Source organism: Vicugna pacos, chromosome 15 (genome assembly GCF_048564905.1).
Source record: "Vicugna pacos chromosome 15, VicPac4, whole genome shotgun sequence".
NCBI classification, from domain to species: Eukaryota; Metazoa; Chordata; class Mammalia; order Artiodactyla; family Camelidae; genus Vicugna; species Vicugna pacos.
The window spans coordinates 17,058,554-17,085,436 of NC_133001.1; the positions used below are offsets into that span (position 1 = coordinate 17,058,554).

General features: G+C 46.3%; 1 protein-coding gene and 1 long non-coding RNA gene across 24 annotated transcripts in view; one reads left to right on the forward strand and one right to left on the reverse strand.

Moving 5' to 3' along the window:
- Positions 1-26,883, forward strand: part of BCL11A (BCL11 transcription factor A) — a 98,312-nt gene that overhangs the window by 57,577 nt on the left and 13,852 nt on the right. For all 14 annotated transcript variants that reach the window (XM_072937696.1, XM_072937705.1, XM_072937698.1 and 11 more), the window contains one exon: positions 25,176-25,277. In XM_072937696.1, the coding sequence (XP_072793797.1) occupies positions 25,176-25,277 (102 nt within the window). The remainder of the gene's footprint in view (positions 1-25,175; positions 25,278-26,883) is intronic.
- Positions 2,969-23,810, reverse strand: LOC140685681 (uncharacterized). Of its 10 annotated transcripts, none has more exons than XR_012058992.1 (7): positions 23,707-23,810; positions 22,554-22,637; positions 8,287-8,617; positions 6,376-6,597; positions 5,532-5,706; positions 3,396-3,450; positions 2,969-3,184 (listed from the first exon to the last, which is right to left on the reverse strand). It is a non-coding gene; the product is annotated as an uncharacterized lncRNA (long non-coding RNA). The 10 variants fall into 10 exon arrangements; XR_012058986.1 differs by having other exon boundaries at positions 2,969-3,284; XR_012058991.1 differs by lacking the exon at positions 5,532-5,706 and having other exon boundaries at positions 2,969-3,284.

Consider the following 26,883-nt stretch of genomic DNA (forward strand, 5'->3'; position numbering starts at 1 on the left):
CAGGAAGGGAATTGGAATTTGCCAAATGTCTTTTATGTAAAGGTACTTTGGGGAAACCCCAAACTCTCAAACCACAGGGATAATAATAAGTTCTGCACCCCAACCTGGAGTACAACCTGACTGCCATCACTGGCCAAACCAGACTTGTTTCTAGGGGGTTCCCCCTGAGTTACTGATGGAGCCTACATACCATCCCTGTGATAAGAAAGGAAGCTAGGCAGGACTTGGGAGTTACCCAGAGTGATATGGCTGAAAAGAGCCACACGGCTGGGTCTGTGCCCCTGGCGTGAACAAGTGTGAGCAGGCTGCTGCCTGCAGTGCGGTCTCAGCACTGGCCGGGAAGGAGCGCTGGCATCCACTCTTAGCTGTAACCCACCACGTCAGCACAGCTTTAAAAGTTGGTCTGGAGCAAGCCAACAGTTGCTTTTATCAAAGGCCCTGTGGAAGGGTTTGGTCTCTGATTGGGGTGGGGGTGAGGGCGGGGTGGGAGAGGAGTGGTAGATCTCTGGGTCTATGGTTGTTTGCTCAGGTGGCCTCCTTCAGGAGGCTCTCTTGTCAGTGGAGAATTCGATTTTATTGCTCAATGGGAATAGAACAGTTTGTATGTCATGCAGGTGGACTAGATCATTCTTCCCAAAATTGTAAAGGACGTGAGGGCTCCCTGTCTGCACTCTCCCTGCCTCCTCACCGTGCATCCGTTTTTCATCTGTCTATCTGCCCATCCATCAGTCATATACAGGTGCCTATCAGCACAGTAGCTTGGAGTCTGCAGTCCCAATTGCCCTCTTTCCCCCAGCCTCATGCTCCTTTCCTCTGTTCTCTTGTTCTCTGCCTCTTTCCTTTTCTACTGATTCCAGCTTACTCTTGGGAAAGGGACTGATGACCTCATTTCTGCTGAGGTGTGACTTAATAAATACCAGGAGGCATGCGTTTTATTCCATGATAAAATGTACGCATTTACTCTGTTCTAAGTACTCTACAAATATTAAGTCATTTTACTTTCATAACAACCCTATGAAGTGGATATTGTTATTATTCCCATTTTACAGATGAAATAATTTTTAAATTCTAGCTGGAGAAATATAGCTTGGTGGTGATACATTAGGAGTGAGCCAGGAGTATTTGTCATCACAGAACCAGTGTGTCTCTCCCCTCGTTTGGCTTTGCCAATCAGAGACTAGGTGATTGGAATGAATGCTCTTCTTCCTCTACAGTATTTCATCTCCGCCAGCCCTGGGCCATTTCTACTCTCTCCTCCCTGTGCTCCCATCTCTGAAAAAATGGCACAAGATTTAAGAGACATTAGAGAATTAAAGATAATTTATTCCCACATTCGTGTTTACTGTGAGGTGACGACACCTGGCACGGTCACCCAGGCAGGTGGTGGCAGTGCACAGATGAGAAGCCGGGACTCCCAGCTCCCAGCCTCACGTCTCTCCACGCTCCCGCACCACTCACCACCCTGTCAGCGCCATCTTCTTCCCTGCCTCACACTTCCTCAGTCTGTGGAGATCTCTTGTCCCAGGAGTAAGGAGCTGTTCAAGTGTCTTCAGTAATGTAGGTGCACCTCAGTCATGGGGCTTCACTTTCTCTGTCTCAGTTTGTTGCCAGCAGCAGTCTCTGTCCTGGTTTCTTCAGCTTTTTCCCCTTGAGTGTTGTCTTTCTATTTAAGGTGGCAGTCCCCACTTTCGTCCCCTTTCCCTCCACTCCCCATGTCTTCCTTGAGCCTGCTTCTGCCACCACCTGGGGCCACTGCAGGTCCGGTCCCCAGGCTCCAGCTCCTCCATGGATCCTTCTGCTTCCTGTTCTCCGGTTGTCCCCCAGCCCTGCTGTGTCGCAGCCAGTGAGGGGGAGGGAGGGTGGAGGGCGGGCTCTGCATGTCTTCCCTGGATTCTCTGCTGTCCACATCAGTGGGCAGCAGCTGGGGGGCCCCTCTGAGGGGGGCCTTGATGTTGTCTTACTTCCCAAGGCCTCTTGGCAAGGTGAACTTATCTCCAGGACCCTTGGCTGCTGTGCAACTACACAGCTAATGGGGGAGGCCCACACCCGCTTCTCCGACCTAGGGAGGCTCTTAGGGCTCACAACACCACATGTAAGAGTTACCCCTGACTCCAGAGGGCTCTCAGTCCCAATGAATACCCATTGTAAAAGACGTTTTAGAGTCACTTCCCATCACTTCATTAGAATAGTTGTGAGGTTTCTGCTTGGAATAAGGTGACATTTGGTAATTGAGCCAAACAGATGCCTGGGGTACAGGCTTTGGAGCTGAACTGCTCAGGGAGTGAGGTGGAAGTGGGGCAGGCTGTAGGGTGACAAAACGGGGGCTCCTTGGACTCTCAAACTCAAAGCCTTTACTTTGTTCTCAAAACTTGGGTTGCTCTAGATATTTACTGAAGAGTAATGAAGACTTGCATTCATACAAACACATATACACAAATGTTCATTGTAGCATTGTTTGTAATAGGCACAAAGTGGTAACAACCCAGATGCCAATCAGTAAGTGAATGGAAAAACATAGTACAGCCATACAATGGAATATTCAATATAAGAATGAGATAGTAATACACGTAACCGCATGGAGGAATCTCAAAATCATTCTGCTCGGGGAAAGAAAATAAGAAAAAGTTGAATGCTATATGATTCCACTTACGTGAGATTCTAGAAAAATCAGAACTGTAGTGGTAGGAAGTCAATCAGTGATTAAAAGCGGTCAGAGGATTAGGGGAGGAGACTGACTGCAAAGAGGCATGAGGAAACTTTTTTCTTTTCTTTCCTTTTTTTCTTTTTGTGGTGGAGGCACTGGAGGTTGAACCCAGGACCTCCTGGACGCTAAGCATGTGCTCTACCAGTGAGCTATACCCTACCCCCCACTTCACCGAGGAAACTTTTTTGAGTGAAGGAAATATCCTGTATCTGATTTTGGTGGAGGCTGTGCAACTGTATACAATTAGCAAAATTCATCAAACTGTACGCTTAAAATGAGTGATTTTATTGTATGTAAATTATGCCTCAATAAAGCTAAAAAATAAAAAGCAACAACTTGATTTGGACCATCATGGAAGACTGTCTGTTTATCTCTAGCCTTTAGCTGTTTGCGTCTTCTCAGGACTCCAGACGTCTTTGATGGGGCACCAAAGTACATTTCAGGGAACTCAGAATGCTCTTTGGATTCTGAGGAGATTTCCTACAAGTTGGTAATGAGGGTGAGAGAGGCAGAAGCAGACCGAGATGATGTCTTCCTTCACGAGCAGAGCACATGCACTTGTGTGAGAAGTGCGTGAGCACTTTCGAGCGTGTGAGGCAAGAGACAGGAAGGGGAGGGGATTTATTTCATAGAATTCCAGAGGGCTTTAAAAGATAAAAGGGGAGAACATGCCCGAGTCAGTCTTACTCACTGATATGTCTTCTCCTTGGGTGGAGATCCCAACTGTCTGGCTGTCTGGTGAATTCCTGTAAAGTGAGAGTTTTTGTTTTTAACATCTGTCTTCCTCTCCAAGTTGCCTCTCATTCATTCTCCAAGGTAGCCAGCATACACCTGATATCTGGACTTTCCCCATTCACTTGGGAGACTTGTGGGGAGTGCCTTTTCTAAACCCAGCTCGGTTTTAAGGCTATGTAGATTTGAGTCCTTACGTGGAAAACCTCTGTGCGTGTGTAGTGTTCAGTCGCACCTGGCCACACGGTCCGACTCCAGGTCTTGGCTCTTGTGGAGAGAGGATGCCCTGGGTGCTTTGATATGAACAGTCAGCCCAGCCTGGAGAATTGCAGGCAGCATTTCAAGTAATAGTTACGTTAGCTGCTGCCTCCGTTTTTGTGGGGACTTCTCTTTACCACACCCAGTAGATAAAGTGGCCAAGAACGTCTATGTTTACTGCTCTCTGGCATCAAAGCAAAGCCCTTTTGGGTGGTGTTGGAATCAAAAGAGTATTAAAAACATGTTTTTTAGAGCTTAGCATTTTGCATTCAGGATGGGCTCCTGCTCAGTCTAACTTCTTTGCTGCTGACCAAGGTTGAAATAGAGCTAGAGGGTTGTACAACCTTTAAAGTCAGGTTTCCCATAGAGAAGATGTTATTTTTTGGTAACTGACAGCCAGGCTCAATCGACCTGGCACACACTCTGGTGGGCAGATGTACTTCACTTCTGCTCTTCTCAGGGTGTGGGGTGGCTGTTTAAAGAGGGTGGATATTAATGCTAATCTTTGTGTAGCATAACAGGTTACTACCACTTGCCCTTTTTTTTATCTGGAAGTTCAAGCAGATATCAGAAGGGAACTGTTTGTGGCTACAGAGATGGTTAAAATTGCCATTATGAACAGAAATGATACTTGGGAAAAAAAACTTTCCTTTTAAGAAGGCAAATCACTCATTTAACCATAACTATTTGTTGAGTTCCTGGGATATATATCATATATCACATGCTATGCTGGGTCCTTTGAAATAAAATAAATAGAAGACAGCATCCCTGCATTTAAGAAGCACATTGGGAAGATGTGGAATTAAGTGGAGGCATGGAGAGGTAACCAGTGATGTAAGGACTGGGCATGAGCCCAGGGTGGTGCAGGAAACGAGTGGTCCTTGAGATTGGGGAAGGAAGAGATTGATTCTTTGTGCTAAGGTGACTAGTAGAACTTTAGCTGGGCCTTGAAGTACGATCAGGATTCCAGGAAGTCAGAGAGGAAGAGGAAAAGCCTGAAAGGACATGGGAATGGAAGGGGTTTTTCTCGAGCATTTTCCTTGGTGCATAGAGGGAGCTAAGCCAGGAGCAGAAATTCAGGGTGGGATTGTGGAGCTCAGGAATGGCGGCTAAAGATGTCAGACCATAGCCTGTAGACCATGGGAGGCTGTCAATGTTCTGAGCACAGGACAAAGGCAACATTCTAGGACAATATCAACTGAGGAGTCTGTCCAGAGAAAGGATGAGGCGGGTTGCTGGAATTCTCTCTGTAGCATCCTTCGTGTAGAGTTCTCCCCTTTGACAGATACGTTCTAGAGGATGGAGTGGTTGACTGCAGGGTTTTCACAAGCAGAATGGAACCAAACATTGCAGGAGACTAGCAAATTAGTCTGTTATTAATGTAGAGTCGTGGAAGGTTTTTATCTCACCCACATTATGAATGGGAAGCAGACAGGAATGAAGTTTGGAATCAGGAGGCTCTCGGGTTCCACAAAGGACCATTGTCCCTCTCCTCCAGACCATCCACGTGGGGAATTGTTCAGGACCCGGTTAGTTTTTCATGATGGTCTTTATCATTCAAATGGTGTGTGATGAAACAAGGCAGGCACCAAAATTCATATCCTTATGAACTCTCTATAATAGCACCCTCCTACTTTGGGGATTTTTAAAGCTAGTCTGAATTCGAATAAACTTTTCTGGATGATGTAAGAGGAGAGTGGATAAAAGGAGTAGATAGGCATTTGGGGAGGGGGCGGGGAGGAGGACTAGGGCTCATGAGATTAGCCAGGGAGGCATAGAAAGTCAAAAGGAAAACAGAGGCCCTAGTGAACCCAGGATATTCTAGAGGAGAACTAGCCTCTGTTAGGGTTTGAAATGGTCAGAATATCTTTTCAGCCTCCTTCATGGTACTGTCTTCTCTAGCCAGAATTTTCTTTTGAGACAGGTGGTTGGTCACTTGGCGTACAGCATGGCTTCTTGTCCCGGACAAGCAGGAGGCCATTTGAGCAGCAGGCAGGGCAGCTGTGTGTTCCCTGCAAAAGAGTAACAGCTTCTAGGAGACTTGGTGGCTTTGGGGAAGAGCTCACAGTGGCAGAAATTCATTAGAAAGTAGGATAGAACTGACTTCCAAAAAACTGGCATGATGTGGATCTGGATGTGCTGTGGGCCACATGACAGAAAGGAAATGGAATGAGAAATGGTGTGACTGACAAGGACCTGTTGGCCAGCTCCCCAAAATGAATGTAGTTAGGTATTGCCACTTTATCTTCCTCAAACTCTCTAAACACCAGTCTCATTGGAGTCCAAGACATCCTTTACAAACCTTTTGGTCACCTATTGTTTATGACCAACAGCAATTTCTTCTATTTCTTTCTTTGAAGATAATTTTGGGTGGTGTGGACTTCAGGCTGTTTTTGATCTTTGGCTATTGGTTTGAAAATATTTTTTGTTATTATTTTCACATCAGCCAAAGCTAGAAAGTTTCACTGAATCCCTCCTGCAGTGTGTTTCCTTTCACTGGAGAAGCGAACTATTTACAGCCATAACAGGGTTTACACTGAATTGTATAAGTGATACTGACTTCTGTGTCAGCAAAAAACGAAACAAAAACTGATCATAGATGACATTACCTAAATGACAGTCCCTACGTGTGTCCTTTCTTTCACATTTGCTGTAATCCTGTTATGGCATTGTCCTATTACCTCAAGTACTGTCATCTTTAAATGCTGTCAAATCGTAACTGGATTGCCAAGGACAGAGGAGAGGAATCAGGGAGAAGTCAATGGCGTTTCCCGACACACTGCAGAGATGGGCTTCTTCCCTCTCTCGCAGGTTGAATTCTTGGAGAAATTGTTCAGTTTAAATGATGACTCAGGTGTCTTTTACAGGCTTTGATGAAATAGCCAAGTTTACTCCTCATGTTCCTAGAAGGAAAGAAAGAAATGTTCTCTTTTAACAGCCAATGACACAGACTCTCCCAGGGTAATGCTAATGTTTCTGCATAGTGAGAATGTGCTATAAGTATCGTTATTATCGTTACTGTGTTTTTAATACCAGATCAAAAGTAACAGCAGAGAGAGGGCTCTAGCTAAGGGTTTAACATTCAGTTGATCTTGATGACGTTTCCTCAGGTTGCTTACAGGACTCCATTTTAGAGATGGGAAAACTGAGTCATAGACTCCTAGAGGTAGACATCATTGGAAGCTGGAGTCGGAAACATTCTTATCTTGTGTTTATGCCGTATGTCCATGTTCCTCTCATATGTTTAGACCAAATTCTCTTATCCAGATTTCTCATAAAGCATTCATAAATTTCTAGTCTTCACTTTTCTGCAGCTTTCTTAGGTAGACCAGTTGATGGGGAAATTGCTGCATTGAAATTAAGCCTCTTGCTTTTTGCATTCCGTTGCTTATAAATCAGGGAGTGAGAAAATGGTTACTTTGAACGCCTTTATTAAGGCAGGTTTGGCTGCCAGAGAATAGGGCTAAACTGAAGGGAATGGCTAAGACGTCTTTTTCATGCCTTTTTTTTTTCCACTTTGGGTTTTATAACGGTGTAATTTAGTTTTTCCTTAATCTGATTCTGTATTCATTTTTAAATATATAATGTTGATTAGTATGTTCTGTTATTTATAGCCCTCCAGAAGGATCCCAAGGGAAGATAATCTCCATTTGAGAAGATGATTTCCCAGTTTCTATACAGATGATGAAAAAGTCACTGCCCACTGCATGCCATCTCCCCAGCCCCCACTGAGTTTTCTTCTTACTCTCTGTGTATGGCGTTGTGGGCTGCAGAAACCCAAAAACCTGACTGGAGGTGCAACATGGGATGTGCTGACATTAACTTAACATTAGGCAAAAGGACTGCCTAATTGACTTCCAAAATATAGGTTAGGGAGTTTTATGGGATACCAAATTATTTCACTCTTTCTCTGATTAAAAACAAAATATTATATTAAGTAGATCATTATGTGGGGAAAAGGTTGTAACTTCATACCCTTACAGGTATAGCCTGGCTTTCCCCCTCCTGGCCGTTGGCAGAGGCCCAGGACCGGGGACGGATCGGAGGCTGGCAATGCCCTGTTCACAGAACTCTGCAATGTCTGAATAGTTAAGTAAGATTTATGGGAGGGGCGTTTGCCTGAGCTTTGAATTTCCTGAGTCCTTTTGATTCTGATAGAATAGTAATCTTAAAATTAAATATTAATTTGTTCTGATTTCATTTCTGTTAACAGGGAAAGGGGCGAAGACATGAAAGGAGCAATGCGGGGCCAGGTTTGAGAGGCAGGGGACCATCTCAGGCTGCCCGTGAGTGGCGTTCACAGGGTGTTGAGCAGAAATGCCGCTCAGTGAAGGGGTGTGGTCATTTTGAGTCTATGGGCTACTTCTCTGTCATACCATGATGCCTTGGTCAACCATCTAATGCTGTAAAGTTCTTCCTGAAAGAAAGCCCAGACACAGTCCTGATGTTGGGTTGGGCCTTTCATGTGTCTGATAATGATCTACCAGCTAATCTATCATACTGCCCATTTCTCTGCAAAATGTGTGTGTGAGAGCACCCACACGAGTATGCATGTGTAGTCTAAGCATAGGTTTCTTGAATTTCTCACTTACTTCAGTATTTTACTACACATATGTCCCTAAAGTGGACTCTCAGCATTTGGCCACTGTGTTCTCTCTCGTCGTGTGGGAGGAAGGCACGGTGCCCAAATTGGAGGTGGGACGAGGCAGGCTGGTAGAGCTGTGATTGGTGTCTTCGTTTGATGTGTGGGAGAGAGCACGAGTCACAAGGCGTTCTCTGCAAATGAGCCATGGTCCGCCTGCAGAGCAGTGACCTTGAAAGCCCCAGGACCAACCTCCCCAGGATGTCTTGACCTGCGGGCCTTTCAGTCAAGTCCATTTCAGAATGGAGAACAGCTTGGCACTATCCACTCCTCTTGACCTACTGACAGAACAATGCTGTTAGAAACTTTGAGTAGATATGGAAACAGATCCCTAAATATACAAAACAGATCTTATGTGTGTGTGTGGTGGGGGGCAGGGGGTGGTGAGGAGAGGGAAGGAGAGAACCAGAGCAGAAGTTGGAGAAAGAGAACAGGGGAAAGAAACACTAAAATGTGCAGTCTCATTCCCCAGCTCTCCTGTTGAATTTGAGGATCTGATGTAGCAATATGTGTTTCCAAGAGAAAACAGTCATCTGTTGGGCACAGGGGTTTGTCTGGGGGGAGGGGACCTGGCATTGCTGTGTAACCTTAGGGAAACACTTGCCCTCTCTGGGTTGAGCTCAGCCCATTGTTCACAGAGGGCACTGCTGATATTTATAGACCATGTTTGACAGTCCCGAGTGAAAGACAACTTCACTTCTCACCTCAGAATAGCAAACGTTGTTTCTCATATCTAGGTTGCTGGGACAGCTTCCTCAGAACCTAATATGTCGGCAGCTTTGTGACGTTGGATGGAGAGTTTTTCTTTTTAAATGACTTGATTTGTTTTTGACACTTTTCACATTATTCCCCAGGTCTAGGTTTTTTCTTAATTTTTCCTCACAGGCAGAATCTAAATGATTCTGGTGGTTGTTGGTGGTGTTTTTCAGTTAACTTAAAGGCACCAAGGGCTTTCCTGGAACTGGTGTCTGGAGGCCGATGACCCAGCTGACAGCAGCAGGATGTTGGGGAGCATGGACCCCCAGTGGGGTTAGCAGTGGGGGGGGCCCTGTGGCCTTGGGATTCTTGCTGGGGTTCCCTCGCTCCACCCTGCCTGGTTGCTGCAACTTCAGCTCATTCTGGGTTTGTGTGAAGGCATCAGTCTGGCCTATGGCATCCTACTGCATTCCATCCCATTGCATTTCACAAGTCAGTTGCAAGGCCAGGCTCCCATTACCCCCAGCCTCCTGCATTTGTGTGCAAGGACCAAAAGTAAGAATGGGGTCTACTTAGGGAACTGGGCTTTGGCCTAAGACCAGTCCACATGGGAACTCTGGTGGCAACGGATAGCTGTTCTTCCAGGGCTGGCCCTTGGTGGTGGTGGTGAGGGTGTGCAAATAATTTTTATGTTTTTATATTTAAATATGGGTTTCTTTTTTGGCCAGGTCTTAAGTAAGTGCCACAGAGAATTTCTTTTTGGCTTGAACTTGATGAAATTTGGATGAACTTGTTGAAACAAACACAGGTTTACACACACACTCCCCCTTCCGCCCCAGCACATATCCCATAACGAGCTATTCCTAAGTGAGACTTCCTAAAGTTCTTACTTTGCATGGCGATAAGGGCAGAAGACCTCAGCCCCATATGCATTTTGGTTTGAGTTGTTAACCTTTCCTTCCTTCCTCTTCCCTTTTTCTTCCCCTACAAGATCCTCCTTCTCTTAAGAAAAAACAGATGCGCCATGCTGGAAGTATAGACTTGACCTCCACCTCACCAGGTGCAGCTGCTGACCAGCAAAAAAGAATAGGAAATATTGGGGTGGGGGGATGTAGTTTCTGTTCCACAGTCACTGCTGTTTCAATAAAAAGCAACCTGGTTTATCTGTAAAACCTACTTCCCTTTCTGGTGAGTGTGACTGTTTTGAATGGCAGAGGATTCTGTTGGAGGAGAAAAAGGAGGGAGGTGAGAGAAGGGAGATGTAGAGAGGACGAAAAGAGTAGAGACAAGTGGAAAGCAGGAGAAAAAGGGGAAGAAAGAAGGAAGGAGGAAGCAGGGGAAAGAAGAGTGACATTTGAGCTATTTTCAGCTGGAGTGAATGCAGATTTCATCAGGCTTGTTGGCGGTGGGGAAACAGGCTGTGTGGACAGTCACCTTGCCCGTAACTTCCTGGGAAGCGGCCTTGGTGACTGAATTTTTCTGACACTGTCAGAGTTTGGACAACCCTGCCAGCTCCTGGAAGGAGAGCCCTACAACTGTCACAGGCGAAGCATCAAAAGCACACACTGTCGATAGTGACCTGCATTTGCAGAAACTCTGAGGGCTTTCTAATTAACGGAGGAGATCCAAATTAGAGTAAAGCTGTTCGACAAGCCCCCTCACACGCGCTAAGTGTCACGGCGCAGATAATCATTACATCTAACAAGCGCCTGATTTTTAACAGAAGCTATAAGGTGAATTCGCTTATAATGGTTCAGTTTCAAGGGGGAAAAAAGTTCCCCCTGCCCTAAAAAAAGAAGGAAGAAAGGACAACAAGAAGAAAAGAAAATAGGGAAAAAATGGGAAAAATTGGGGGAAAGAAATGAAAAGAGATTTTCACACCAGCGCTTTGGGCAAATGCTCAGGCCCCCCATCCCTGAATTCTTGCCTTCGTCGCTGGCCGGAACATTCAGATACATCTTCTGTTTTAGATTTTCCTTACTGTAATCTGTGCCAGCTCGTTCACTTGGTGTTTCCCGGAGACAAGCCTCCTCTGTGCGTTATTTCTGACCATTGCAGCATTCCACAGGGTCTGAGTTGTTGAAAGCAGTGACCCAAACCGTGACAACTTGAATATTACAATCAAAGCATGTGACGTAGACAACATTTGATTTGGAGAAACCGACTAGGAGCTGAAGAGGACCACAGCTGTCCCCGGGGACTTGCCTGAGATTCCTCGGGGTCTGTCTGAGCTCAGGCCTCCTGACCCCGTCCAGGGCTCTGTGCACAGGGCAGGGGAATTTAAGTCCTGGCTTGAGGCATTGATTTAAACCAGCTTTCAAAGCCCTGAGGGGAGCCAGTCATTTGCGTGTCTTCTTTTCTGGGTCCCCCGTCAAAACCATCTCTCTACATGGGACGCACCTCAGAGGAGGAGGGGCTGTAAACTTGGAGGGTTGGCCGACATCGTTCAGGAAGTGCAGTATGAGGAGTAGCACTTCTCTTGTTCCCGTTGATTCTCCCCAACCTACACGATCCTTGCAGTTATTCACGGGAAATAAAATAATATAAATCACGCTGCCTGATTCTTCTCAAACAGCTCACAAAGTAATCACAGGCTGAAGTGCAGGTTTTCTTGCCGTGCCTTTATCAGTAAATCAGATTTTGAGCATTTATCAGCAAAAGTTAGATTTAAGCATCATTCCTGTAATGTTTGAAAGGAAGAAGATTTGTTTCGGTGGGGATGCTGCCAATCAGTGATCTTCCAGCTTGACTCTGCTATCAATTATTGCTGCAATTATTTGTCTAGTTGGATATTTAAAATGTCATCAGAAAGAGATGATTACATATTCCAGAAAGCGAGGCACTGTATAATCAGATGAACTGAATCCAGTTAAATGTAGTGTGGTACCAACCTGTCCTTCAAAGTAGAATTCTTGAGCTACCACCGAAGCAGCAGCCTTCTGCCCAGTTTTCAGGAAGCTGATCTTAACCTTGGGATGCAGCGTGCTGCCAGGGTCGGGTGATACTCAATTATGGGAAACTTTCCAAGTCTGAAAATGGAATTGCTCCTTCAGATACATGAGAAGTGCATTTTGGTTATCTCATTCAATTCATCTGCAAATCTATAAATAAGAAGTCCCTCTATTCTTCTTGCTTCCTGTGGATTTAAATGCCAAATCCTGATTTGTGGCAAAGTTGTCACATGCCCCTTTTCCCACTCTCTGCCTGGTGCCCAGGATCTAAGCAGTGGCAGTAGAAATTACAACTGTTTGGAAGCCAAGAAAAAGCTCCATTTCTCACTTTTCTCCAATTCCGGATATTCTCGGCCCTGCTCCATCCATCAGCCTTCTCCCCACACACCTCCTCCACCACACACCCTCCTTCTGTCCTCACCACCAACAGGAAACAAATACAGCTCCAAATTTTCTTTTTTTTTTTTTTTACGGAGGAAAAGAAACCACAACCTGAACAAATAACAAAAAGGCTCCAACCAAACTAAACTCTCTACTTAGAATGAATCCAAATGTTCTAAACTTAAAGAAACCCCCCTTGACAGGTCTGCCCTCCTCTCTGGACGTCAGGAGTACCCCTGAGGGACGGGATGGTAGATCTGAAAGTGATAGCAAGTCCTCAGCTGGAAAACATTAGTCCATCCCCATTTCTTTTTTTTTTTTTTTTGACACCAAGATTAGAACCAACTAGAGGTTCTGGAGATGTTTTCTTTATCTAGATGGGTTTCATGGGTTCAAGAATTTCCTACGGGGCTTTTCCCAGTTCTATTCCCAAAGAACTCTTATGCTGAGTTCTTACGATTCCAAAACTCCGTGGTGTTCAGAAGGCTCTCCCAGCATAACATAAAAATTTTTGAGGAGGGGAGAATCTGTTAGAAAATTAATCTTATCTGTTGGGATGGAGGAGGAAGAACTTTTGTAACATAGGAGCCCTAGGTTGTATGTGCCCGAGCGTGTGGCAGAAAGATGTAGGGGCTGGAGCAACCAAAAAAATGACTTAAAAAAGATCACCACCCATTGAAAAGGAGAAGAAATATTGTCTCTGCTGCAGTCATCCCTTGTCACCGTTGTCCCTCTCCTTCAGCGGCCGTGCTCAAGTTTCTTCATCTTGCGTGGGTTTCCCTGCCAGGCCCTGCAGCTTGGGGTGACCTGGGTCAACTGACCACGCTGTCCTATTGAGGGGCAGAAATTGCTTTGAGCCTTGAAAGCAGGTTATTGCTTTCGGTGAGTGAGGTGAAGTGTGTGATCATCACAAAACCGAGGTGTCAACTGACCACACTGTCCTATTGAGGGGCAGAAATTGCTTTGAGCCTTGAAAGCAGGTTATTGCTTTCTGTGAGTGAGGTGAAGTATGTGATCATCACAAAACCGAGGTGTGAAGGGCCAGGTTTGGCTCTTGGGAGACGGAGAGGGGGCCCAGAGTTCTGAATGTTTTTGCTTTTCCTGGAATCCCTGCCTCATTTCTGTTTTCAGAGTGTACGTATTTCTCTTCTCACATCCTCCTGCACGTCCCAAGCAGCGGCGGGGGCCTGGGCTTGGGCCTGGGGCTCTGGCTGAGCAGCGACATGCCAGTCATTCAGCTGGGAAGCCCCGGCCTGGAAGGCTTCACACTATCTCTTCTCTGGGCCTCCACCGGGCCGTGCCAGGGTCTGGTGCAGCCTGGGGGACGAGGTGTGGGCTGCTGCAGGCATTTTCCTGCATCAGAGGCAGGGAGATAGATGAGGTCACCCAACCAGCCTTCCACGCACCTTCCGTGGCTAACTTCCTAGCCTTATTTTTAAGCCTTTTAATGGAGCAAAACTATATGTTCTAAGTAGGGTTATTTGAACTGAAGGACTTCACACTGTTCTTTCTCTCGGGACAGAAAGATGGGGGTGTAGGTGGGGGATGAGAATAGAGGAAAGTGTGGGAGATTACTTTTAAAAAAAAAGAGAGAGAGAGAGGAAAGGGACCCAGACTAGGTAATTGGGACCAATTCATGAGAAGACTTAAGGAAATTTGACATCTATTGTAACTCTTCTAACTGTATAATTACACAGTGTTTGGAAAGTGAATTATTAACCTGATTGTCCATAACGACCATTGAATAAATATACAATCACAGGTTGTCAAAATTGTACAGTGAACCGATGGGCCAGCAGCCACTTTCAAGGGGCTGTAATCATCTCCTGGGTCAAGGCTAACCTGGAGGCACCTTGGTTAGTGAATCATTTACAGGAGAGACCTCAGTGACTCTGGGAAGGGAAGGCTCCCCTGGTCACTGCCGGGTCCGTGGCAGCTCCTTCCAGCCAGGTCATTTAGAATCGCCCTTTAGGAAGAAAAGTCCACTGCACAGCACTTGATTTATGAGTATTGACGGAGGGGCCCTTTGCCCAGAATGGTTCTGGGTGATGAGAGGTGGACGGTACAGTGTTGGTTCTCGAAAGGCTTGGACTTTAGTTGGGGACCCAGTGGTGGTGGTCACATGGAGCCCTGGACCCAAACGTAGTGTAAGGCTGGGGACAGAGAGTGGGACATCCTTCCCCATCCCAGCCTTTGTCTAACCTGGGGCCTTGCTGCCCCCGGCCCCCTGAGCTGCCTTGCCTCTGCCCTGGGTGCAGGGGGCGGGCATCCCGGTGGGGCCTCCCCCGGGGGAAGTCCGCAGCCCGCTCCACGCTGGAGGAGCCGCAGTGTCAGCCAAGAGCCGCAGGCCATAAATGCAAAGTATGGTTTAACAAAAGCAGCTTTTGAGTGAGAAAGCTGAGTGGAGTTGTCCCAACCTGTCAACTTCAGATTTCTTTCCTCCTCCCCATAAATCAAAAAACGGTTGGTGGAAGGGAGGGACAGAAGCGTTTCATTTTCAGATTTTGTAAGAAAATAAAATCAAATCAAAAGAACCTGTCCCACGCTGATACCTTACACGCCAGGTTTGAGCCTGAGGCAAATTTTTGTGGCCATGTAATAAGCCTCTTTAAAATGGTGACAGACCCTTGACTCTTTGCCTTGAATTACATTGATAAAAGACATTTTATTGCGTTAGAGCTGGGGCAGGAGTACAGGATGGTTCTTGCCTGGTCGGCCTCTTTGAAACCGCTTCAGCCCTGCCGTCCACACACCCCACCGCCTGACAAGGTTGGAGCGTGATGGTGGTGGAGATCTGTGGGCTGCTGACAGAAGGAGCTTTCTGCCCAGCAGTCGAAAGTTGAGGCTCTGAAAGCAAAAGGATTTCAGCCTGAGGGGCTTATTAGGGAGAGGGGGGCGTCTCTGTTCCTGACGGACCTGAAGAACCTTGACCTGGGTGGCTCCGGGTCGGTCTCACAGCTGGGACTGCATGGAAATAGAGTGTCACTGGTAACTCATTTCCCAGGCAGCCTTAGATTCAGAACAGGAAACGACCCTGGGGACTCCCCTGTAGTGTGGGGGCCTCCTTGATGCCTATGTAGAGGGGAAAGGGGATTGTGGCCCCCATGCCCAGAGAGGCCAGGGCCCCACCAGCTGACACAGTGGACCTGCCCAGGGGGTGGAAAGGATGGTGCATTCTTGGTTTGAGGAGCTTGGAGGTGTCTGATAACTTTGGGTGTTACCCCCGTTGAATCCACAGAATTAGTAAACCCGAGAACAGCCAGCAGCACCCACACTGTGGCTGGACTGGGGCCTTGTGAATGACTGCAGATTATACATGTGGGCATCTCTCTCTCTCTCTCTCTCTCTCTCTCGTTAATTCAGGAAATTCTTTCCAGGTTGGTCAGCGGGATAAATGAAGGATTCAAAATTGGCTAAAATGTCAGGAAAATAACTCTGAAGCCAAGAAAATAGGCCTCCAGTAAATAGGCTGTGCCTGCCTCTCCTTTGTTGTGTGGGGCTCTGTCAGAGAGGTTAGGGCCGAGGCCCAAGCTCCGAGGAGGAAGGTGCTGAGGGACTGAGCAGACGGCAGCAGAAGTTGGAGGAGCCTGTGGGCGGGCAGAGGCCTGTTTCTGAAAGAAGAACTTGCTGCTGTGGGACGAGGCCTGGCCTCGCAGCCCCAGAGCTCTCCTTGATTCAATCTCACCTCAGGCAAGAGGGCAGCCTAGTTTCGTTCCTGAAGAAATGTCAGAGCCTGACCTGCTAGACCATTTTTTTTTAAAGTTTGTAGAGCTTTGAAGCCTTAAATTAGTTCTCATAATTTCCGAGCAGTTCTGTATTAACCATAAGACATAATAGGTTTTAATTCTGGAAAATGGCCAGTTCTGGTTCTAAGAATCTCTTGGCCAAGATGGTCACAGAGTGTTAGGCCTGTACCGTGCGCCTCCCCCGCTTCTCCGGACGCTCACACATCACTTTATAGTCCCAGGAAGGCAAGTGGTTACCTGTAAGCTGCTGTAGGACTATGCCCAGACACTCTGCCTCAGCCCACCTGGAGGGCTTCCGAGGTGAGCGGTGAGGAGGGCAAAGCTTGGTCCCCAAGAAGGTGGGCAGGACTCTGAGTTCCAGCCCTGCCCTCACTACCTGCTGCAGGATGCCTCTGAGATCTTCCATCACCTGGGCAGGTGAAGAGAACACCTTCCCTCATCCCACAGGGTGACTGTAGAGTCAGAATTTGAGGAGAAGGCTTTGGGAAGAAGATAAAGTCCTTCACAGGGGCCGGGATGTAGTTTCTTAAGAAGGACCAGTCTTGGAGGCCTAACAGGGCCTTTCTGGGGATACCCGTACTTCTGGGCCGTTTTCCTTTGAAGGGCTGCACACAGCAGTCCACAAACTTGTTCCAGCTCTCTGGGCCTGCTCACATCTACCAACCACGCCTCTCCCATCCAGCAGCAGCACTGCCCCCACCCCACTGACTTCCTCCTTCGCAAGGCCCAGGAACGCCTGAAAACATTAGGGGTCTTCTCATAAGTGCCAAGCTTGGTTTTCTTAAGCCTATTCTGGTATTTTCTTGAGACTGATGAAAATGGTGATATGGGGGCATAAATTACGTTTGTTGTGAGTTGACAGATAAAAAGGCTCGGGGTGGCCTCTTCAGAGTAATTTGGGAGTTGTATGTTCTGCTTGCTTTGATAGAGAAGTCCTTCTCTGCCCTGGCTGGTGTTATCAGAATTAAACGTTTGCTGAGCAAATGGTCAGTCTCCTGGGATCCACCTTTGCAGCTCAAATGCCTTTCTGCCCTCAGTTAAGATACTCATCCCACTCTTCTCCAGTCACTGAATCCTTAGATCGGGAGGAACTCAAGTGTAGTTGTCAAAGCTTTGCAGGTGTCTGGGGCTATGATCTCTCCATTCTTTCCTTCTTTTCTCCTTGGGGTAGGGAGGTGTGAGTGGGGTCTGTGAATACGTGTTCAGGACTTCAGTTTCTTTCATTCTTCATCCCTTCTTCTAACCACGGGGGTACTGCGGTTGAGCCCCATTTTAAGAAAGCCCAAGATACATCAAAATCTCATCAATGGAAACTGATAAATTAGAGGGTGATTTTTCACATTACAGAAAGATTGTTAACTTTTCAAAAGGTTTCCGCCACGGGGTTCCTTTAAATAGTGAGCTCCCCCACTGAATTTAAAGTGTTTGTTTACAGATCATTAACTACTTGACAGAGAGGTTGGGGAGGGGGGTGGAGGAAGAAGCACTTGAAAGGTAAAAGTGTTAGAAGCCCTGCCAGTTTTCGATGAGCCTGGAAGGGTGATGAAACATCCCTGAAATTACGTCCGTTAGCAAATGTGATTCAGTTTACAGAAATTCAGTTTACACACGGCTTTCCAGGAACCCTTCAGTTGGCTGAGGCAGGGACCACAGGACTCTGGGGCCTTGCCTCCTGTTGGGGTGGCTGGGAGAGGACTCTGGCTTTTCTTAGAGCCCTGTGCGTGCCCTTGTGTGCCAGTGGGTGCCAGGCTCTGGCATGAGGCCGAGCTTTGCCACCGGCCTTCTGGCACGGGCAGCAGTGACCTTTCCCCTTGACATTTAGCCTGAGTTTGTGGGAAGTTTCTTCCTGGTTCTCTCTGACCTTCAGTCTTTTTGGCTCAGGACCCACCTTGGTTTCCTCCTTGAAGCTCAGACAGGTGAGCTTTGCAAGACTGCCCCAGAAGGTTAAAATCCACCACCAGGCCTACACTCTGAGTCTAAGAATTAGCCTGGATAGCAGACCCAGCCCACACTGGCCTGTAGGTTTCTTCTTATTCCTGCAAGGTCACAAGGGGAATAGGCTCATCCTGACCAGCTTCTAGGATGGCCCATAGTAGGTCTCTTAACTGCAACCAAGACTCCTGCCCTTGATCTGGTTGGTCTCAAGGAGACTCAGACTGGCCTGGGAGAGAGAGGTCCCATCTCATCCAGTCTTCTCTTTAAAGAGAGAAAACGTGGGGCCAGAAAGGGGAAGAGGTTTACACAGGGTCAGGCATAGCTGGTGAATGGGCAGAGCTGGGATTGAAGAACTAAAATTTCTGATTTTGTTCTAACAGTCTCTGCAGAGGAATGAGACCCCAAAGAAAGAAAGGAGCCTGGAGAGAGGTTCAGTGGGACCCATGAAGGAATGCATTGGGCAAGACCTCTTTAAAAGTAGTTCCCAAATTCCCCCAAATAATCTGAAAAATGACGTCAGGTGGAGGCAGGCCTGTGCACACACACATATGCTCCCTCACACCCCACCGCACACGAAATCCTCCGGTGAGGACTCAGAGCAGGAGTTAGGTTACCCCTGCCCTCCCTGTAGCTTTGAAGAGAAGAAAGCGGGGAATTGTGGAAGGAAGGTCAAGTTGACGATTGAAGAGACATAGCAGTATAGGAAAATCTCCACCTTTCTTGCATAGTCATTTGCTGAAAATGTGTCAGCAAGTACAAGCCCATCTTAAACTGGCAACAGTACATCTGAAATAGATTATTTAAGCCGGGGAGGTAGTATTGCAAGGGAGAACATGGCTATCAACACTTGTTTGTCTGACTCAGAGGAATAAAACACAGTGAATTCTGCCTTAGCAGACCATGCACCATTCATCAGGGAGACAAACAATCCAGGTCGGGGTGGGGTGGGGGCAGGACAGGTGAACTTTCATAGTTTCACCAGCGTACGCATGGCTGTGTCCCTTATTGAAAGAAAATGTGATGTTTGAAAATGTGAAGCTGTGAAAGCTGAAGACTTCACAGAAGTCCTCAGAAGGTTTAGTTAGATGACTGTACGCTCTGTTGTCAACCGAATGGATTGGTGTGCGATATTTTCATTTAAATGTATTGGGCCCCATTTGCTCTGTGTACACCTCGAGCTTTGCTTCTCTCTGGGTACCCATTCCTGCTTTTTCTTTTGTCTAGAAAGACCTTCCTCTTGGCTTTCCAGGTCCAGTTCCTAAGTTACCTCTTCCCTAAAGCCACTCTTCTCCCTTCCAAATGGAAGTAATTTGTCTTCCTTTGAGTTTCCATTGCATTTAATCTGTACCTCTCTTATGGCACACTTTATACTTTGGGGCAGAGCCATTTCTTTCCAGGCCTGTCTTCTCTACTAGACGAAGGCTCCTGTAGGGAAGGCTGTGTCTGAGTTTTCTTTGTGTTGCCCACAGAGGTTAGTCCATTGCTTTGGGCATTATAAGTACTCTGTAAATAGTTGTTGAATGAATGTGTGAAAGAATGAATGAATGGAATTTATCCTGGGCACACACGTTTTGCATAGTGAGATACATAGTTAAACGAAGGGAAAAAAAAACTGTCCTAAGACAATTTGTCTTTTTATGTAGCTGCCCTTCCAGTCTCCTCAAGAAGTTCCACCATTCTAAGGCAAGAGCTTAAAATGTAATAAAAATTTATCTAATTCACGATCAAGTGAAAATACTTTGGGCTCAGAGCCAAAGAATATTATTGGAGTGAACTTTTTTCAACACCCTAAATTTAACCAGCTGGAATTCTTTTTTTAAGTACCATCCTATTCAACCTTTTGAAATGAAGGATTTGCCTTTTAGTGGGAAATCTGCATTTCAACACAAAGATGGAACACAATGTCTTTGGCTTACTTATTCTTCAGAAAAGCAAGCTCCTTTTTTTTTTTTTTTGAATTATATGCTTTGCTTATGTTAAAGACGCAGATTGCAGAAAATTTTGTTTAGGCCTGACAGATTGGTGGCTTGCATTTTTTGCATTTTTATAGATAAAGGGGCATGAAAGATGTCATCTCTTCTCCCCACTCATAGAGAGGATGCCTAGGGTGAGAACTCTTAAAAGGTGAAATTGGTAACATATTATTTAGATAATCAAGGCTCCAAGATGACAGAATTTGTTGAAAAAGGGGAAAAAAAGGAGTTTTAAAATGAGTGATTGATAGGGGGCCATGAACAAGTTTCAGCAACAAATTTCTGTAGTGTGATGTCTGTAGAATTCTTGCTTGTTTTCATTTATAGAAAGCATCACGCTTCGGTAAAATCTTAGCTAGTAAAAAAGCATAGTGATGGGAAACATGCTCATGTTAATGCTCATTTCTAGAACAAAAGAGAATGAGATTTTGACAATATCAGAAGGTTAATTAAGAAGTCTGTGAGGGATGATAAAGTTGGCACATTTCAGTTCAGACTGACACAGCTCGAGACACAGGCGTTGCTAATGTTGACTCCATGATACTCTGATAAGCCACAGAACCTGAAAGATGGGGGCTGGTATCTGACCCTATAAACAGGGTCAAGAGCTAAAGGACATTCAATGGATATGCTTTCCAGTTAGATAAAGAAGCCTTTTTCCTAGACTACCTGCACTGTTACTTTTGTGTTTTGGATCCAGTAATATTGACGGAACTGGAATTAGTTTGTTCAGGGATGCATTTTAATTGTAGTCTGTAAGTTGGCTATTAGCTGGAGAGTAGGGGGGACCTGAGAATCTTGGAGCTGGAAGGGACAGTAAGGGCCCTTTGTTTTGGCCTGTCACCAATATAGAGATCCCTCCCCATCATGGTGAGCTGTCATCCATTCTTTTCTTGAAGACCCAAGGAGAGTGGGAGGTCACGCTTCACGGGGTAACCTTTCCACTTGAGGACAGTTTTTCTTCTTTTGTCCCCCATCTCTTTGGAAGAACAGGGAAGTTACCCAAAAACATGTTTAAGAGAAGAAATACACAAATGCACATATACATGTTAGTGAACAGCAAACATCTATACGTCTGTGTGCTCATCTAGAGAGGTTTTCATTCCGGGTAAGGTCCAGCTCCCAGAGGAGTCATTCAGTGTGTCAGAAATGATGCTTTGTGCTCAGCCGTTTCGGTACATTTGTAGATCAGTGGTATTACTTATTGGTTGGTAGCCGGTTGATTGGTAGCTGTATGACACACCAAGTGATTAGTTTCAGAGACAAATAGCATGTCATTAATAAAGGAATCTTTAAGATGTACTTGAGGAACCCTAACACTCAGTTTAATGATCTTAAATTCCAAGGATATCCCACCTGGCTTATAGAGATCTGAGTCAAAAGTTGGTCCCAGGCCATATAGAAATGTAAAGTGACCAATGCATAATGTTCAATTCAAACCAGTCTCAATTTGTTGCAGATTTTTAATAAGACCTGAAAAACAAGATTCATTATTTTGTTATTCAGCCATAAAGAAACATTGCATTATTAGGTTTCTGAGGCCCTACTGCTGGGTCTGGAGGGAACTTTCTGAAGCAGAACAGGTTAAAACACCTTTCATCAGAGGAGTACAGGCATTTGAAAAGATTAATTCAGAAGAGGGCAACACATTTTGAGAGTCCAGAAAGGGAAGCAGGAGTCCCGTTCTTGCTGCATCCGTGCAGCGTGCCACATCTGCATTTGCAAACATTTCCGCTTTTGTGGAAGCAGGGAGGACACCATCTGCCTGACATAAACTGGTTTGAATGTTATGCAAAGAACGTTCCCTGTTTGATGGAGAGCCTGGGCCTGCTCCCTGTCCTGGTCAGTGAGGGAGGGTGGAATCTTGGGTTCCACACGGAGTGATCCTTAGGAATTTCCCAAGCTTGCTCTGATCCTATGGGAGGTGAGTCCCAGACAGAAGGGACGACGGCCTCCTGGCCAGTGGACCTCTGCCAGGAGAACATCAAAGCTTGCAGCTTCCGCGCCTCCCCTGACCCTAAGGCAGTGCTTATGAAACTGGACTGTGCATACAAATCACCTGGAGGGCTTGCTAAACACAGATTCCTGCCCATCACCCCCGAAACCCAGTTTTTGATTCAGGAAGTCTGAGGGGGGGGGGCCCTGAGACTTCGCGTTTCCCCCAGGCTCCCTGGTGGTGGTGATGCTGATGCTGGGCCTGGCTCTGCCCTCTGAGAACCACTGTCCCGCGCGTACCACCAAGGAAATAAAGAGAGCATAGCCAGACCCCCCCGCCTCCCTGCCAGCTGCCCGAGCCCACCTCTCCCTGGGGAGAATGAAAATGCAAGTGGGAGGAGAAGAGGTCCTCAGTCAGGGGCAGCCTGGAAGGGCAGAACTGCTGGTTGAGGGCGATGCTTAGAGGCATTAATTGTGAGACTCGACTCTGCCTAAACCGTGATGAAATAATTGAAAGCATCATAGCAAGAAGTTAAACCCTAGGGAGGCTATTAACAATTTAGCATTTCCAGTTCCTGTGGGAATGTCGATTCTACTTACCAACGCGAACGTGTTCAGGGATGTGTTCGGCCGGAGAGGCAGCAGTCAGCTGAGGTCCCTCTTGCCTTTGCTTTGACGCTCTTCCTGGAGGAAGAGAAATGCAAGCGTGAGTGTCTCACGAAGACAATGTCGGTGGCTTGTTAGGCTGTTAGGAATAGTTTCTCTCTAGCTGTCTGGTCCTGCAGGGGAAGCAGAGGTAGATGATGAAAACATTGGGGGTGAGCCAAGAGACTCAGGAAGCACATCAGGTGTTGTTTTCACATTTTGAAACCAAGTCAGTTCATTTGGACCGTTTGAAAGGCCCACTCAACACCTCTGGGCTGGACTGTCCCCCAGGAGAGGTCATTCCTCTGTGTGGGTCAAGGGAAAGAGAGCTCTCCTCACTGGCACTTCTTGGGCAGTACAGACCAGGGCAGGAATGGCAGAGAGAAGGAAAGAGATGGATATTCTAGGAAGGAGCACTGGGCGGGGAGTCAGGAGACTAATTCTCGTCTTCCCTTTGTGGTTAACTCCTCAAAGTGTGTGGCGGTGGGCCAGTCACTTAATTTCTCAGTTTCCCCACCTGTAAAATGAAGGCATTAGACTTGATGATCTCTGGTTTTTTACAACTCGAAAACCAAAACCAAAACCAAATCATGGTAACCAGATACTCAGATACTCTCCTTGATGAGCCCTTGCCTTGCCCCATGAACTAGTGCTGTGGCGGACTGGGCAGGGCTGCTGTCCCCAGAAGCTCAGCTTGCTTCAGGCCAGTAGGTTAGTAGACCAATTTGCCAATAGGAGATGCATGCAAGTGGTCAGGGCTGGATGAGGTTAACGGTTCTCCCATTTCTTGCTAGAGGTCTCTCTGAGGCACGTCAGGGTCTCTTCCCAGAGTAAGAGGCAGAGAATTTGAAATGAGACTCTCCCCTTGTGAGAGTCCGTGTACTTTGTTGCTTTTAGGCCAGGGTCACAGTACCTCAGTTGTGTGGATCTCCAAAGACAAGGATTTCAGTCTTGGCGACAAACAAAGTTATTAAATAGCTGAGGCAAGAACAAGTGTAAAAATGGATTCTCAGATTTCTCATTGAAAAACACTATGGCTAAATCTGTAGTTAATTTTACCCTCTCCTCTCAATTCATGGTACATAGAAGCAGTCACATGAAGACATACTTGTTTTTTACGTCCAATCTTCCCACTTTTGCTGGTTCATTTTGCTTGGGATTAGAGAGGAGGACATGCCTCTGTAGATGGTCTCGGGCTGGGCGGGGTCTCCGTGGCAGCCTCCCTGTGCAGCCGGGTAACAACAGATTTATGCCTGTGTGTGAGAGCTTCCATGAGCAACGCACCATTGTTACCCACCAGGCTCCTCATGAAAGGAAACCTTGTGCCGACTGCCCTGGCTGTTCTTGGCAGTGTGATCTATAGAAGGAGAACAGGATGTATTTTACACTTGAGACCTGCTATCCTAGAGTATAACAACAACTCTTCTAAGTGCTCTTAGTATTAAGCTAATGGAAAACACACTCTGTTTACTCACCATCAAAGTCTGTTTTTCTTCTCTCCCGCCTCCCCCAATCATCACAGACTCCAAGCCTCTAGAGCACACGGAGCGTCCCTGCTCCATCTGTCCTCCCCTCTGTCTCAAGGTTGACCTCTACATGCTTGGTTAGCTCAAGGTGGACTTGGAAAAGCTAGGAACTCACCACATAAGCCATATAATCCCCAGGTTGCACAAACCAAATATTTCCTTTCTCACAAAAATCTCAGTGCTAGAAATGCTTGATTTACTGCTAGATTTATGTTTATTAGTGTGAGAAGTCATTTTTCCTCACCAGAGTGCAGCCTGGAGAAGGTGGGCCACTTTTTCTAGGTGCTGCTATTTTGGGGATGCTGGGTCTCTCCTTGTCTTTGAATGGTGGGATTCCTCACCCTTCAGTGAGGACTTGGCCAAAGTTATTTTAACCCCGGAAGTCTAATCTTTTCATCCACTGCTTTGTGTTGTAAGAAACCAAGTCTATGTGGAGTACTCCATTGACAGAATTCTAGAGTGTGGCCCAACCAAGTCCTGAAATGCCCAGGGTTTCCCTATCATTGAAGGTGCTGTCATAAATACAGTGTAGGAAGAGGGGGTGGGGGACAGGGGAGGCAGAGTGGGACTCTGTTCTAGAAGAAATGATACACAAATCCACTCATTTCTGGTTAGCATATTGTTTTTGGCTTGAACTTGTCTATAAGCAAAGTAAAGATGCATGTAAACCAGCCTTGCAGATAAATCCCCGTTTTACCAGCCTTCCCATCATACGATCAATTTTCCCCTTGCTGCTTACACATCTCTTATAAGACAATAATCAAAGAATAACAAACAAACAAATGAACCAAAGAACCCTCCCCCCACTGCCCTAGACCTAGAATAAACCCCCCTTCCCTTTTGTCATAAAAAACCAAAATTAAAAACCAAACAGAACTGTGGGAAAGAACTCACCACTGTTCTTTTGATACAGGGCCTTGGGCCTGGTAACTATCTGCAAGGCTGTTGTAATGATGTTAATCTATTTTAATGGAATTGAAATGTGATATCCTGTGGTTTATGATGCACGTTGTTTATAGCTTCAGTGCTTGATTTTGGGTTTCTTTCACAGATAAACTTCTGCACTGGAGGGGCCTCTCCTCCCCTCGTTCTGCACACGGAGCTCTAATCCCCACGCCCGGGATGAGTGCAGAATATGCCCCGCAGGGTATTTGTAAGTTGAACATTATTTCTTCTACAAATGTTTATATGTGTAGAGATGAGAGTTTCTGGAAATTACCCTTACTTTTTAAGTACTGAAAGGAGTTACTTTCAAAATGTATTGGCATCTGCATATTTATTATTCCATTACTCACTTGGCACTTGCTCCCCTAGTCCATTCCGCCCCAAGTGGCTTTTTTCTCCTCCCCCTTTTCTTCCTTTCCTTACTGAAGGCATGGGGCTGATAACAGCTCATCCCTGCAGGTCTCCTCCCCAGGGTCTTCTGTGGCTCCATGGCTGGTGACTGCATACATCTGTGTGTTCAAGGCCCATTTTATTGCCGGACATTCACTCCCGTGGCCTCGTTTGGGACTTTGAATTTATTTCATGGCATACATCTTTAGCAGAGGCCAGAACCAAAAGGAGTCAAGTTTAGAGTTACTCTAGAGCTGTCCTTATGCATGTTGTATATGCACTTACCATGTATATTTAAACATGGTGTATTTTTATATATGCATGGTACATTACATATGTGCATACATACATAATTTCTACTTGTTTTTCTCCTAGATTTAGAGAAAAATGCACAGTAATGTTGCTAAAATTCAAAGATACCACCCCCACCCACCCCCACCATCACTACCACCATCCAGTTACTTGTCTAAGCCAACCTTTATAGTGGGGAGCTTTTTATGAAATTTAGATTTGTATGTTTATAAAAATGTTTTGGAAGATGCTGTTTTAGAAGGTAATACAGTTTGCTTCTCTCTGTAGGAATAAATGGCGTGAGTCACACACGGCTAAAAAGTTGGATGGGGCCCGGGGCAGGGGGCAGTGGGGTTGATTCCACCCCAAACACAAAAAAAAGCAGGTTCAAGAAAAAAAGAAGTGTGACATCTAATTTGTATCTCAGGAAAATATTTTCATCTTGAAAGTAAATGGAAAAAAAATAATAACCTGTTGTGGAAAGAAAAAAAGGAAGGGAAATTATCACGGAAAGAGAATAATCAAGAGCAAGATGCTGGAGTTGGGGCCTTAAAGGGGACTCATTTTCGGATGGGAGACGAACTAGATCCAACCATCTGGTGAATGGTGTCTGCAGGGCAGGGCCTGCTCCCTGAGACCAAATTCAAAGCTCGTTGTTTATTTTTGTTAACTCCTAGGTAATCCTAGGTAACAAAGAGTTATTGTGTGAATTTCACAAGCCCTCAAGTCCTGAGGGCTGGGTGGTGCAGGGGTTAAAAGCATCTCCTTTGCCCCTCTCCTCCCCCCCAACCCCAAGCTGGGCCAAAGCCTGGGTTAGGTCACCGATTGCAGAGTTTAGGGGGTGGACTCATGGTTTCAAGTCCCTACACGCTGACTGGGTGGGGAGAGCTCTCCGCATTTCGCTGGGGGTGCCTGGGGCTCACACCGGCTGTGGGAACAGAGCCACCCTTGGAGGGAAGGAGGAAGGGAGTAGGGCAGTAGAGGGGAGGGTGGAGCCAGGTGGCCGAGGGCTGCTGCCTGGAAAACGGTTTAGTTCTGTCTTCTTCCCGATCCTCCTGAGGGCAGGGAGTTTTGATTTGAGGGGTGGGACACTAGGAGCCTGATTAGGAGCCCCTGTTTTCTTCCACTTCCGG